The sequence below is a fragment of the Neomonachus schauinslandi genome, chromosome 4 (assembly GCF_002201575.2).
Source record: "Neomonachus schauinslandi chromosome 4, ASM220157v2, whole genome shotgun sequence".
In the NCBI taxonomy this organism is placed as follows: domain Eukaryota; kingdom Metazoa; phylum Chordata; class Mammalia; order Carnivora; family Phocidae; genus Neomonachus; species Neomonachus schauinslandi.
In genome coordinates this window covers 102,279,994-102,293,319 of record NC_058406.1, presented here as the reverse complement: position 1 = coordinate 102,293,319, position 13,326 = coordinate 102,279,994, and the positions used below count along the sequence as shown (strand labels likewise).

The 13,326-nt window shown below is 47.8% G+C and overlaps 2 protein-coding genes across 6 annotated transcripts; one reads left to right on the top strand and one right to left on the bottom strand.

Annotated features, from left to right (window-relative positions):
- Positions 1 to 1,074: 1,074 nt before the first annotated feature.
- Positions 1,075 to 7,828, bottom strand: C4H1orf54 (chromosome 4 C1orf54 homolog). Of its 3 annotated transcripts, none has more exons than XM_021688054.2 (7): positions 7,774 to 7,828; positions 7,307 to 7,371; positions 6,100 to 6,183; positions 5,395 to 5,453; positions 4,903 to 4,998; positions 1,854 to 1,955; positions 1,075 to 1,159 (listed from the first exon to the last, which is right to left on the bottom strand). In XM_021688054.2, the coding sequence occupies exons 2-6, from the start codon at positions 7,350 to 7,352 to the stop codon at positions 1,857 to 1,859; spliced, it is 384 nt and encodes a 127-aa protein (XP_021543729.1). In that variant the 5' UTR covers positions 7,353 to 7,371; positions 7,774 to 7,828; the 3' UTR covers positions 1,075 to 1,159; positions 1,854 to 1,856. The 3 variants fall into 3 exon arrangements, 2 of the variants coding, with proteins under 2 accessions (XP_021543729.1, XP_044770084.1); XR_002480185.1 differs by having other exon boundaries at positions 1,076 to 1,159; positions 6,134 to 6,183; positions 7,774 to 7,785; XM_044914149.1 differs by lacking the exon at positions 7,774 to 7,828 and having other exon boundaries at positions 1,076 to 1,159; positions 7,307 to 7,450.
- Positions 7,829 to 9,716: 1,888 nt separating this feature from the next.
- On the top strand, positions 9,717 to 13,306 carry APH1A (aph-1 homolog A, gamma-secretase subunit). Of its 3 annotated transcripts, XM_021688053.1 has the most exons (7): positions 9,717 to 10,023; positions 10,573 to 10,743; positions 10,923 to 10,996; positions 11,230 to 11,352; positions 11,506 to 11,633; positions 12,080 to 12,203; positions 12,538 to 13,306. In XM_021688053.1, the coding sequence occupies exons 1-7, from the start codon at positions 9,911 to 9,913 to the stop codon at positions 12,600 to 12,602; spliced, it is 798 nt and encodes a 265-aa protein (XP_021543728.1). In that variant the 5' UTR covers positions 9,717 to 9,910; the 3' UTR covers positions 12,603 to 13,306. The 3 variants fall into 3 exon arrangements, with proteins under 3 accessions (XP_021543728.1, XP_044770083.1, XP_044770082.1); XM_044914148.1 differs by lacking the exon at positions 10,923 to 10,996 and having other exon boundaries at positions 10,709 to 10,743; XM_044914147.1 differs by lacking the exon at positions 10,573 to 10,743 and having other exon boundaries at positions 12,080 to 13,306.
- Positions 13,307 to 13,326: the final 20 nt, after the last annotated feature.

Sequence of the window (13,326 nt, the reverse complement as noted above, 5' to 3'; positions counted from 1 at the left end):
CCGTCAGCAACTTGGGTCTGCAACGTGTGTGAGAGAATGGATGTATGCCACTGTGTATCCTCTCCCCCTCTGGGCCGCGCGGCCCTCGTGACTCTCGGGTCTCTGCTTCACCCTCTCCGCCTCCTCCTTCTACAAGTTGGGTGCCTCCTGCCCTGCTGGGTGAGGAGGGTGGGGACTGCTGCCGAGAACACCGCGTCCTCTCGCGCACTCCCACTGGGGCGGCTCCTCCGGCCCTTTCCTTACATAACCCGCCACGCACGTTACCAGCTCAGATGCCAGCCAGCCACGACTCTAGAGGTCAAAGACGAACTCGGTTGTTCCTGACTTTTCTATCCGGGGTCCTCGGATTCCTAGCGCAGGGAAAGGAGTATGGGTAGGTCCCTGATTTCCTAGATTATACCTTTGTCCAGCTTCATTGCCTTTATTTGTTCCCTGGAGAAGATTCGAAAGGCTTGGAAGGAGGGAAGGTGGCAAGTCCGGAGTTGACAGAGTCCGGAATTTACTATTCAATGCCCCTTGCAGTACTGAAAGTACAGTGCGGCGAAGGGGATAGGGGCTCAGGGACCGTGGGCTGATTGAGGCTGTGACACCGAAGAGACCGCAAGGGGGCAGCCCAGTTCTGATTAGGGTCTCGAGGACAGAGGAAGAATTAAAGTATGTCCCTGCCTGCCCTAATTACGCGCTGGAAAAGGCACATTGTTGGGGGTTGGGGGTGTAAGTGGAGGAGGGTGTGAGTTTTTAAGATCTATTCTAAGTAGTTTTTAATATTTTACATATGTTTAACAATGTGCTTATTTTATAAAAAGAAAAAAGTGTTCTACATAAACCTCAACTCTCTTTTCCCAAACACGCTGTCTCAACACCATGTGTAATAAAATATTAGAATTAGATGAAGTTAACTGTGTTGGTGCTCTTCTCCATTCTTCACAACAGTTCAGGTTTATTCACAGTCCTAATTATTCCCTCTAATTCTACTGCCACCTAACTCCCTTTCTAATCTACCCTTCCTATCCCCATATCCTGGTGCTCTCTTTAGTGTTGTGAGATTAGAACAGACCCTCAGGAAGGAGTAGACAGTAACCAGATTATTTCATTTATTTATCTTCCAATTTCCTCTTCCCAAATCCCCATCCAAAGAGTTGTAGCAGCCTTCTTTCTCCTAAAAAAGGAAAGAAAGGGAAAAATAGGCTCAGGTGGCTCAGGAAGCCCCTCGTGGCCCCCCACCTCTATGAAAACTCCCCAGATTTCATATTCTGGGCTATATTTCTCCCATCTCCTGGAAGATGTGTCCCCTCCCCTCCTCACTCCTTCCTCTGGTAAAGCTCTTCATCCCCTCCCACCCCTCCAATAGTTTTTTTAGAATCCCAATTTTAAATTCCTTTCCTATAGTACAGGCTTCTCTTCCCTCCTGCTTGCCTCCACCTCTCTCCTCTACTTTAGGGAACCAACCGCCACCCCTTCTGCCTCTGAACTTTGCCTCTTCACTCTGCCAGGTTGTAGGGCACCTCCCACTATGCCCTCTGGCAACTGCCATATCTTAAACCACCTCCTGGCTGGAACCAGCTTTGATTCCTCAAGTCAGACTGGAAATCTGGAGAGGTTTCTTCCCTGTTTCACCTGCTTCTGCTGTAGGAGGTCCTGAAGTCCTCCCAGTTCAGAAAAAGTAAAGACTCTTGTTCGAAAAGTCTTTGCCTCAACATCTCCTAAACCTCTTTAAAATTAGATAAGATTTTTCTAAATGGGATCCCTTGTCCTTTAAGCAGCTGAGAATTGACCAGGCTGGAAACACTAGCCAGAGATATTGGGGAAAAGTTACTTCATGGACTCCCCAAGGCCAGGGGCTGTACTCTCACCTTCTACATGAAATATATCCCCCCATGAACGAGGGCCCAGGACAGGAGGAGGGGAACAGGACTCTGCAGACCGGATACAGCATCGTTCAGATCTGGACTCTGCTAAAATACAGACATCCCCCCACGGTAGGCCAGTGTCATCCTTCCTACCATCCCTCCTCCCCCTCTGGAAGGATAGCCATCTCTTTATACCAACCTCCATCTTCCTTTCTTCGGAGCTTAGAGAAAGATCCAGCTCTCCTCCCCATAACTATGAGGAGTCCTTTCCTCTGTACCTTTCAGCCTCCGGAGCATATCGGGGAGGATCAACTCAATTCAACCATGTGTATTTTTTATCTGTTATGTGCATGACACTAAGCTTAGTCACTGTGCTAGGTGCTACAGCAAGGATATAAGTGTGATTAAGACCTCCCTCCTTTCTTCAGAGAGTTTACAATCTAAATGGAGCCTACTATGTACCTTAAAATCTTTCCCTGTCCTGTCATCAATCACCAGCTTTCCATTCCTACTGACTCCTCCCATCTGTGTTCAACTATATTCAGGCTATACTTTGGTCCTCTTGCCCTTTTTGGTGGCTGCTTCTTTTTTTTTCATTACCAGATTTCTCAGATGATTGGTCTACACTCTCCCTTTCCTTCTTCACAATATACTCCCTCTCTAACTCCACAAAACCTAACTTTTGCTCAACCACTCAATTAAAACTTACTTCTTTGGAGCTACCAATGACCTCCTTTTCTTTGGCCTCTTGGTCGCTTTTTATTGACTATATTAAACTTTATCTTCTAGATTCTGTAATACAGACTTGGCTATCTGCTTGCCTCTTCAATCAATTCTCCATTTTCCTGGTTGATTCCTTTTCTTCCTACTAACTACAGGCACAGTCATTGGCCTCTGGTCTTCTGTGTACCAGCTCTGTTGAGCTTGTCTACTTTCGTAACTGTGACTTTGCACTTAGAACTGCAGCTCTGACCTAGTTCAGCTACCTTTGGACACCGTCACCATAAATTCAGCTTGACCAGTACCTAATTTATACGTTCAGTCCTAAACCACTCTGACCTTTCACAGTTCCTATTTTGGTCAGCCATTTCCCCAGACATCCATATTTAAAACTTGTAAGCTATTTCAACTCTCTCCTCATTTACTGCTCATTGCATTTTCTTCAAAATACTTATTTTTCTCCTCTCCCTTCAAAATGCTACTTCCCTAGTTCAAGCCTTTAATGGATTGTTTCCAGAATGATGTAAATCTCATGCATCTCTCTCCACTCTGTTGCATCCTGCATACAACAAATAGTTTTTCTAAAATACCACTTTCAGGGCGCCTGAGTGGCTCAGTCGTTAAGTGTCTGCCTTTGGCTCAGGTCATGTCCCAGGATCCTGGGATCGAGCCCCGCACTGGGCTCCCTGCTTCGCGGGAAGCCTTCTTCTCCCTCTCCCACTCCCCCTGCTTGTGTTCCCTCTCTCGCTGTGTCTCTCTCTGTCAAATAAATAAATAACATCTTAAAAAAATAAATAAAATACCACTTTCACTGTATCTTTATCACACTGAAGAACTTACTAGGCTCCCCCATTGCTTATCTAAGTCCAGACTTCAGCCTGACACTTCAGATTCTCTTGTGATTCAGCCCTATTGCCTTACCTATGTGAAATAATCAAGCGAATATTAGGAGCCTTATAAATTTTAATTTTTTTCTTAATTTTCCACTGTTCCTTCCCATACACCTTCTCCTTCAATCATACCCTATCCCACTAAACATGCCATGCTTATTCCATCCCCTCACCAATGCTGCTCTTTTATCTGCGATTCTTCCTTCTAATTGTTTTCATACTTTCATAACTTACTGCCACTCAAAAGCTTACCTGTCCTTCCAAGTATATCTCAAACACAGTCATCTTCTAAAAGTCTTCCAGGCAACTCCAGTGTATACTGATTTCTGTCCTTCCACTGACTAAAACACTTGCCTATGTCGTATGCTCTGAAATTTATATGTAATTGAACTTTGTTATGAACCTTTTCATTTTGTTCTAAATGTTTTGTAATTGTTGAACTTGGGTTTTATAAATACTTTGAGGGCAATAACAACATAATAGGTTTCCTTTTCATCATCATCAGCATCCTTCACAGTTTTTTTTTTTTATTTTTTAAAGATTTTCATTTATTTATTTGAAAGAGAGTGAGAGAGGGAGAGAAAGCACAGAGGGAGAGGGAGAAGCAGGCTCCCCGCTGAGCAGGGAGCACGATGCAGGACTCGATCTCAGGACACTGAGATCACGACCTGAGCCGAAGGCAGACGCTTAACGGACTGAGCCACCCAGGCACCCTCCTTCACAGTTTTAGTCATAGGTTACATACACATTTAAGTACTGTTGAACTGAAATTTAACTGTACCAAATCTCCCCAGTTTTCTGAATACAAGGTTAGTATTAAATCTCAATGGAGGGGCTTCTGGGTGGCTCAGTCAGTTAAGTGGCTGACTCTTGGTTTCTGCTCAGGTCATGATCTCAGGGTCCTGGGATCGAGCCCCACATCTGCTCCACACTCAGTAGGGAATCTGCTTGAGGATTCTCTCTTTCCCTGTTCCTTTTGCCCCTCCCCTGGCTCTCTTTCTCTCTCTCAAATAAATAAGTTAATTTAAAAAAAACAACTAGGGTCGCCTGGGTGGCTCAGTCGGTTAAGCATCTGCCTTTGGCTCAGGTCATGATCCCAGGGTCCTGGGATCGAGCCCCGCATCCCGCTCCGCGGGAAGCCTGCTTCTCCCTCTCCCACTCACCCCATTTGTGTTCCCTCTCTTGCTGTGTCTCTCTCTGTCAAATAAATAAATAAAATCTTTTAAATAAATAAATAAATAAATAAATAAAAACAACTAAAAAAAAATCTCAGTGAGAGGAATGATGGCCAAGCTGAGCTAGACACCTGCATTGCTATATTAGTTATTTGGTTCCTTCTTCCACCGAAGCCTATTATTTCAGCCCTCCCTCTGTTCTATGTCACCAGCCCTGGGATCTGCACCCCCCTCCCCGCCCTGCCCCACCATCCCCAATCCACTCACTGGTTCCATTGTTTCAGGCTTCTGAGGGTCTGCACCTTCTGTTTCATGACTAATGGTAGTCTCTGCTGCTTCCCTTCCCTCCTTATTCAACCTGTTCTGCCCTCAGTAGGATCAAAAAACACAGTTATCATTGCTTCCATCCAACATCCTCAGAGTTTCTCTATTTAGACTCCTTCTCTCCTGCAGCCCCCATCCCCCAAACTTAAGCTCAGGAATCCTCCCTACTTTATGTTTGCATGGATTATGTACCCATCCCATTCACCAATTCCCCTGACTCAAGGACTGCCCCTCCCTCTCAATGTCTTAGCAAACCTACTGAGTTCTGGCTTTATTTTCTTCCCCAACTGTGGTTAACATATATGCTTTGGGACTTCCCAGTTCCATTTCACCTAACTCATTTGTGTTCCTGCTAATCATTTATATTTCAATATTGCTCAGTTTCTTTTTTAACTGTTACCTATCCCGACCCTCTTAGATGTAGAGGTCACTCACCTGTCTGTCCTCAGATTCAAACATGGAGTAATCAACAGTGAAATTTGCACCGAAGTCATCTGGGGAGGAGAAAAAAATCAGTAATGACAAACAAAAAAGGTAGCAGTAGGTCTAGAAATGGAAAGAGGAAGAAATTGCTCAGGGCGCCTGAGTGGCTCAGTTGGTTAAGCGACTGCCTTCGGCTCAGGTCGTGATCCTGGAGTCCCGGGATCGAGTCCCACATCGGGCTCCCTGCTCAGCAGGGAGTCTGCTTCTCCCTCTGACCCAACCCCCTCTTGTGCTCTCTCTCTCTGTCTCATTCTCTCTCTCAAATAAATAAATAAAATCTTTAAAAAAAAAAAAGAAAAGAAATTGCTCAGAATACTTTAACTTGCTCAAGTTGTAAAATTTACTGGTGTAATCTAATTCTAATAAACTTTAATGTTAAAAATGTTTGTGAATGTATCTGCATTTATATTTTCAACCTGGTATCTAAAATAATTTACAAATTTGAAAATCTTCAAATCGTTTCAACCAGGTTCCAAAGAACTGAAAATCGCTAGCTTGAGAAATAACATTATGAGCCTTGATAAGGTCTTTGCTCATACCTGAGTTTCTCTCTGATCTAGTTGTTCCAATTGCAAAGAGAAAGGCAAAGTCTCAGAACTAAGTATCCCCAAAATCTCTGTCCATCGTGCTATGGGTCAGAGCCTTATACATACTCACCATAATTGGGGGTGACTGTGTAATAATAGATCACCTGATAATAATCATCCTCTTCCAGTCCTTCTCCATCCTCATGTTCTTGTCCTATGGGGACAAGGACTAGAAGTCAGGGGGCATCTGGAACTCCTTAGCAAGGGAAGGACACCTGAAGTTGACCTCAGCTCTATCACTTTCTTTTCTCTCTGCCCCCCCTTCAAGGGTCTTACTATCTCACTGCCTGTGTACCTCTAAACCCTTCTTGGTCTTTGGGGCTCCATATCTGTGATGAGGCTTTTGGACTTGGGTTTTAGTTTATTTATTTTTTATGAACATCTAATGTATTATTTGTTTCAGGGGTACAGGTCTGTGATTTATCAGTCTTACACAATTCACAGCGCTCACCATAGCACACACCCTCCCCAATGTTCATCACTGGACTTGGGTTTTAGTTCCGGATTCACTGCTAACTAGCAGAATAATGCTGAAGAAGCCACTTAACATCTCCTCTCTTAAAATGAGTCAGCTGGACTAAATGATCCATCTGCATTAGTTTTTCTTCCTTCCCAGGACTAAAAATATAGATCAAGGACTCCAGGCCTCCTACTGAACACTTCCCTAAGCTCCTTAAATGCTCTCCCCGAACCCCAGGCAATGACACACAAATCTGGAGGAAAAGGAAACAATGAGAGTACCTGGCAGACTGGGAACAAAGGAGGGAAGGAGCCAAGCTACTTTTGGGACTCTCTCCTTGAGGAGGCCAGTTCTCCACTACCCTAAAGGCCACCCCCCATTTCTGTTTTCTTACTAATATAACGGTTTTTTCTCTGGCCCTCTGGGAAAGAAGATACCCTGGCTTCTCTCACTAGTTTCAGACTGCCCCACCTTCCAAGAGTCCACCTCTCTCCTCCACCCTCTCTGTAGTCCCTCACCATCTTGTTCAACTCTGTGGTGTCGGAGAGCTGAGGTGACTTGTTAGGACCTCCAAGTGTCCGGGACTCCGTCCACATCAGCTGTTTCTTCTTTGACAGGACTCGCTTTCCTCCCCTTTTCCCGGCTCTACTTTCCAGATCCCACCCCCCACTCCGCCCTAACACTGGACTCTGGCACAGATGTGTGTTATCATTCCCCATCAAATTGCGCCTCTCACCCTCTCCTCATTTTTCTTTTCTCCCACCCCACTTATGATAGAAGACCTAGCCCAAAAGCTCAGGGAGAGAAGTGAACTTACCCAGGATAAGTAGCACAGCAAGGATGGCTACGAAGAGGACATCCATTCTGGATTCTGCACTATTGCTGTGAAAGTAAAAAAGGAAATTACAGAGTTTCTCACCAAATTTACCCCGCCTTCTGCCCTCCTCCAACGCTGCTGCAACTCTTCTCCCAGGGGGTAGAATTCTCCACCCACTTGCTGTTGGACTAGATCATCAGTTTTTACTGGTCAGCCAGATCTGCCCAGATTAAGAGAGGCAAAGTGGGTTTTGATGCGAACCGGCTTCACTGAGCTCCCCCAGCCCTAGATTAGATCCATTCAGGACTCCCGCTGCCACTACCAAAACAAGCAAACAAACAAGCAAAAAGCCAAACCAAAACAAAAAACCCCAGCCTATCTGGGAACTTCCTGTCTCCCCTCCTCTCCTTCTTCCCTCCTCAGTCCTCACAACAAGTTCACCCTCCTTTTCACTGTCCCTAACTTACCATCACCAAGCAGAGTCGAGGCTTATTCACAATCTCTCTTCACAGTCAAAATGTTCTGAGGAAGGGATGAGCATTTTTTCTAGATCGAAAAAATTCCCTCTCCTCTGCCTATCCTGGACTATGAAGTACAGGAGTAACATCAACATCATTGTCTGACACTCAAAGCACTTACTACATTACTTCTGATAAAAATCTCTCAGTCAAGACTAGTTATTTCCTCTCTGGTAAGTACTGACCTCACTTCATTTCTTTCTCTCCTTTCTGGGTACAGGATGGAAGAAGGGAGGAAACAGCCTCTTTTCCCATGTAGATGCTATCCCCTTCTCCCACTTTCAGTCACTTGGTATGCTCTCTCCATTCCAGCCCACAGGGCTAGAGTTCATCTCACTCTTCTCTCTGCTTTTATATTTCCCATTTTCATTTGATTCAACTCATAAACATTTAGTAATGTATATGCTAGGCCTAGTCTGATAGGCAATTCAGGGTCCCCTGGCAAGGGAATAAGAGTAGTTATGTTTTTTAAGAGGAAGTTAATAAATACCTATTCAACATCTACTAAGAGTCAGGCGCTATGAGAGTCTGTGGAACCACCAGTGGACAAGATAGGTTTGGCGCCTGCTCTCATCAGTCAGAAGATGCTGTGGTAATAGCTCAAAGGAGAGATAAGAAGAGCTGTCTTACTCCTATCACCTCCCCTGACTTGGCCACCTCCCCTGACTCAGAAGCAAGACACACTGGAGTTTTGAGCACTGGCCAGGATGTTTCCACCCTCTCAGCCTTTTGGGGGGGGAGGATTTGCTTGGTGATGGTGATTTTCCATGTATCTATACAATCTATTCCTTCAGCTCCTTTTAAGAACTTCCTGGAAAAAAATGTAAAATGCTTATGTGGATGTACCCATATGCATTAAGTCATAAATCACTTCCAGGAAGGAAAGGAAACCTGGTTCTCTTTGAACAATTTCTGTTTTTTTGGTACTTTGATTAGTCTCTCAAAAACAATTTTCCAGATTTCCTCACCTTCCCATTCTGGTACTCTTTTACCTAAATATCCTCCCTAAAGACTGACCTTTGCCCCATCCAAATGAGGTTACAATACCCTCTTCTATTTTAATTTTCTGTCACTCTAATACACACAACCACTGTGCCTTCCCCTAGCCTGAAGAAAAGACACCACCGAGTTCATTTTCAGAAAATAAACGGAGGAAGTATGACCTAAAAGGAACTGTGTGACTTGGCTGGTGTGTGTGTGTGTGTGTATGTGTGATTTTCCTTCAGCCCCATAGCTCGAATTGCTTTTTTACAAAGAGTCTTAACTTTGAAATCTTAACACCAAATCCCATGTAACCTCCTTCCTCACATTGCTCTCCAGGCTCCTATTCTCTCCGGTTCTCTGGTCATGACAGATGAAGGCTTCATTAGCGATATACTCACTGAATTGCATGTTTCCTCTACTAGCCTGTTGAAAGAATCTTACTTTTAAGTCTAACCTTCATCTCTTAGGCAGTAGCTCAAGGTCGTTTCCTCTCATTCAAGTAAGAACAATACCCGTCCCTATCTCCCTGCACCCTCTATCCTGTGCTTTCTTTGTATTTGTCCTTTAGGTTCCAACAGGATCTTCCCCCCCCTCTGCAGCTCTTCAAGAAGACGTAGAATTGCCACTACCCTTCCCCCACAAAATAACGAAAGGAAGACGCAGCCAAGGCCCAACCAGGCCCATGAACCCGGGCCAGTCCCGACCCACTCCCTCCTTTCACCCGCTCGAGCCACTCCCGGAACCCAGGTCGAAAGCTCAGTAGGGCAGAAAGACTACAACTCCCAGCAGGTAGTGCCGCCCCGCCCCCGCAGCTCCGCCCCCGCCGATTCTCCATTGGCCTTCGGGGGGTGGGGATTGGATGGGATGTGGCCATGGGGCTGCGGCCGGGTTTGTTCCCTCCTCGGCTTCCGTAGAGGAAGTCGCGCGGACCTGTATCTGGGGTTTCGGTGTCCCCCCTCCCCTTCCCCGGGGTCCGGGGGTGACATTGCACCGCGCCCCTCACGGGGTCGCGTCGCCACCCCAAGCGGACTCCCCAGCTGGCGTCCTCCCCCTATCCACCCCTCTTGGCCAGGCTTTCCACCCCGCCCCCGGTTGCCCAGCCATGGGGGCCGCAGTGTTTTTCGGATGCACTTTCGTCGCTTTCGGCCCGGCCTTTGCGCTTTTCTTGATCACTGTGGCTGGGGACCCTCTTCGCGTAATCATCCTGGTCGCGGGGTGAGTAGGGGGTCGACAAGACGCGGGAGGGCGCCAGAGAGAGAGAGATCCGGAAGGGGCTGGGCGAGCTTGGGAGCCTGAGTTGGGGGAGACAAGTCGGAGGTGAAGATTGGAAAGGGTCGAGTCAGGGGTCTAGATGATTTGCCCTTTCCCGCAGTTGGTTTCCGCCTTCCAGGGATCGCACAGATTCCTCCTATACTCCTCCCGGCGACGTCAGAGGAGGCCCAAGGCCAAGACTCGTGAGGGGGGGTGTGCTGACCTCCGCCGGCCTAAGGGAGGATCCAGGAATGGATACCTCTCCCTACTGTGCGCGTACATTCTGGCTCTCATCGCTCTGAAGACTCATTAATCAGATTTCTGTCCCTTCCCCCGGTCCAGATCCCTACATGACCCCCTTGGTGGAGACACCGATCCTGTCTCCTCCCAGTCTCCCTGACCATCCGGAAGTCTAACTTCCACTTTCCATGCTGCAGCCTTGATTGGTTCCCCTCCTTGATTTCCCTGGCTCGCCCTACCCTGACCTGTCTGATTGCCCTTGTCTTTCCTCAGGGCATTTTTCTGGCTGGTCTCCTTGCTCTTGGCCTCTGTGGTCTGGTTCATCTTGGTCCATGTGACCGACCGGTCAGATGCCCGGCTCCAGTATGGCCTCCTGATTTTCGGTGCTGCGGTCTCTGTCCTTCTACAGGAGGTGTTCCGCTTTGCCTACTACAAGCTGCTTAAGTAAGAAGATGGGATGGTTAGGAGGGGAGAAGGGCAGAGGATTGCACTATGAGAAGTGGGGCAGCCCCTGGGTGGTGGGTTTGGAAGAGGAGGCACTAAGGGAGGACGTTAGAGGGAAAGGAGCATTACTGCCCTCCCTCATATTTCCCCTACCCCACCCCACCCCCGCCCCATCCCAGGAAGGCAGATGAGGGGTTAGCATCGCTGAGTGAGGACGGAAGATCACCCATCTCCATCCGCCAGATGGCCTATGGTGAGCCAAGGGAGAGGGACTGGAGGAGGGAGTTGGACACCCCCCTCTCCCAGGGAAGTCGAAAACAACCACGTGTTCTAAGTGGCTGCTGCTTTTCCTTCATACCTGACTTCCAAGGAGGTGGTCTGGAGGGAGAGTAGGTGTGGGGGAATTGCGACTGGGAATGGGGTGGGATCACTGGTAATCAGGCTGTAGAGATCTATGACATTGATGAGACCCCTCCTTCCCTCCAGTTTCTGGTCTTTCCTTCGGTATCATCAGTGGTGTCTTCTCTGTTATCAATATTTTGGCTGATGCGCTTGGGCCAGGTGTGGTTGGCATCCATGGAGACTCACCCTATTACTTCCTGACTTCAGGTAAGGCCTGCTTTCTGTCTTGCCTTCATGCCCCATCCATCCCTGGCCCTGATCTGATGTATTAGCCTTCACTGGGAGACCTCTTTGGCTCAACATCTCAGGAGGCTGGGAGAGGTTGAGGGATGTAGCTCATCCCCATCTCCCTCCCTGCAGCCTTTCTGACAGCAGCCATTATCCTGCTCCATACCTTTTGGGGAGTTGTGTTCTTTGATGCCTGTGAGAGGAGACGGTACTGGGCTTTGGGCCTGGTGGTTGGGAGTCACCTACTGACCTCGGGACTGGTGAGTTGGGGACATGGGCCCAAGTTAGAGAGAAAAAAGTTTAATGGTGAGTGGGATGGAGGGGAGATATATTCTCACTTCTTAACATTTGAAAATATACCGAGGGAGGAGGCAGAGAGGTAAGTGTTGAGAAGTCTCTCACCTCAGCATCAGTTGTATAACCTGCTCTGGGGATACTCCGGGAGGAGTTTGAATGGATTAGTCAAACTCTAAAACAAATGGCCTGAGGTGAGCAGGAGGGGCAGAAACCTATGAGGGAGCTAAAAATCAAAAGTCCTCTTAACCACAAGATGTTGGTGCCCTGAAGGGAAGGACTGGGGGATTTGAGTGAGCCACCTGGGGCGGGGTCAGAGGGGGGGGGAGGTTTGGGTCAAAGGCACGGAGAGAATGTGGGGATTAGGCAGAGAGAGAAGCTAACTTCTTTTCTACCCTTACCCCATCCCTAGACATTCCTGAACCCCTGGTACGAGGCCAGCCTGCTGCCCATCTATGCAGTCACTGTTTCCATGGGCCTTTGGGCCTTCATCACAGCCGGAGGTTCCCTCCGAAGTATCCAGCGCAGCCTCTCGTGTAAGGACTGACTACCTGGACTGATCGCCTGGCAGATCCCACCTGCCTGCCCACTGCCCATGACTGAGCCCAGCCCTAGCCCGGGTCCATTGCCCACCATTCTCTGTCTCCTCGTCGGTCTATCCCACCACCTTCAGGGTTTTGCTTTGTCCACTCGTGACCTTTAGTCTCTAGGCTTCACCAGGAGCAGCCTGGGTTCAGCCAGTCAGTGACTGGTGGGTTTGAATCTGTACTTATCCCCACCATCTGGGGACCCCCTTGTTGTCCAGGACTCCCCATGTGTCAGTGCTCTGCCCTCACCCTGCGCAAGACTCACCCCCCTTCCCCTCTGCAGGCCGACGGCAGGAGGACAGTCGGGTGATGGTGTATTCTGCCCTGCGCATCCCACCCGAGGACTGAGGGAACGTGGGGGGGAACCCCTAGGCCTGGGGTGCCCTCCTGATCTCCTCGCCCTGTATTTCTCCATCTCCAGTTCTGGACAGTGCAGGTTGCCAAGAAAAGGGACCTAGTTTAGCTGTTGCTGTGGAGATGAAATTAATGGAGGCTCAAGGGTAGACGAGCTCTCAGTTTCCCAGTACCTCCTCCCCAGACTGGGTGTCTTGGTATTTTTCTCAGGTCTGAGGGGAACCATTTTTGGTGTGATAAAGACCCCAAACTGCGTTTTTCTTTTCTTTTTCTTTCTCTTTCTCTTTCTTTCTTTCTCTTTTTCTTTCTTTCTTTTTTTCTTTTCTTTCTTTCTTTTTCTTTCTTCCTTTTTTTCTTTTTTTGAATGGGGGAGGGAAGAGGTGTGTTGGAATTCTTCTAACCTCCTTGAACTATATTTTCCTTCCTCAAATTGCTCCTCATGGTGGGGCTTATATCTGTCCACCTTTCCCCTTTGTCCCAGGCCTTGGGGAAAAGGAAGGAAGTGCATGTTTGGGAAACTGGTATTACTGGAACTAATGTTTTAACCTCCTTGACCACCAGCATCCCTCCCCTCCCCAAGGTGAAGTGGAGGGTGCTGCGGTGAGCTGGCCCACTCCAGAGCTTCAATGCCACTGGAGAAGTCAGACTACCATGACATCACAGGGAAGGAGGGCAGATTTTTTTCTAGTTTTTAATTGGGGTGTGGGGGGGTGGGTGG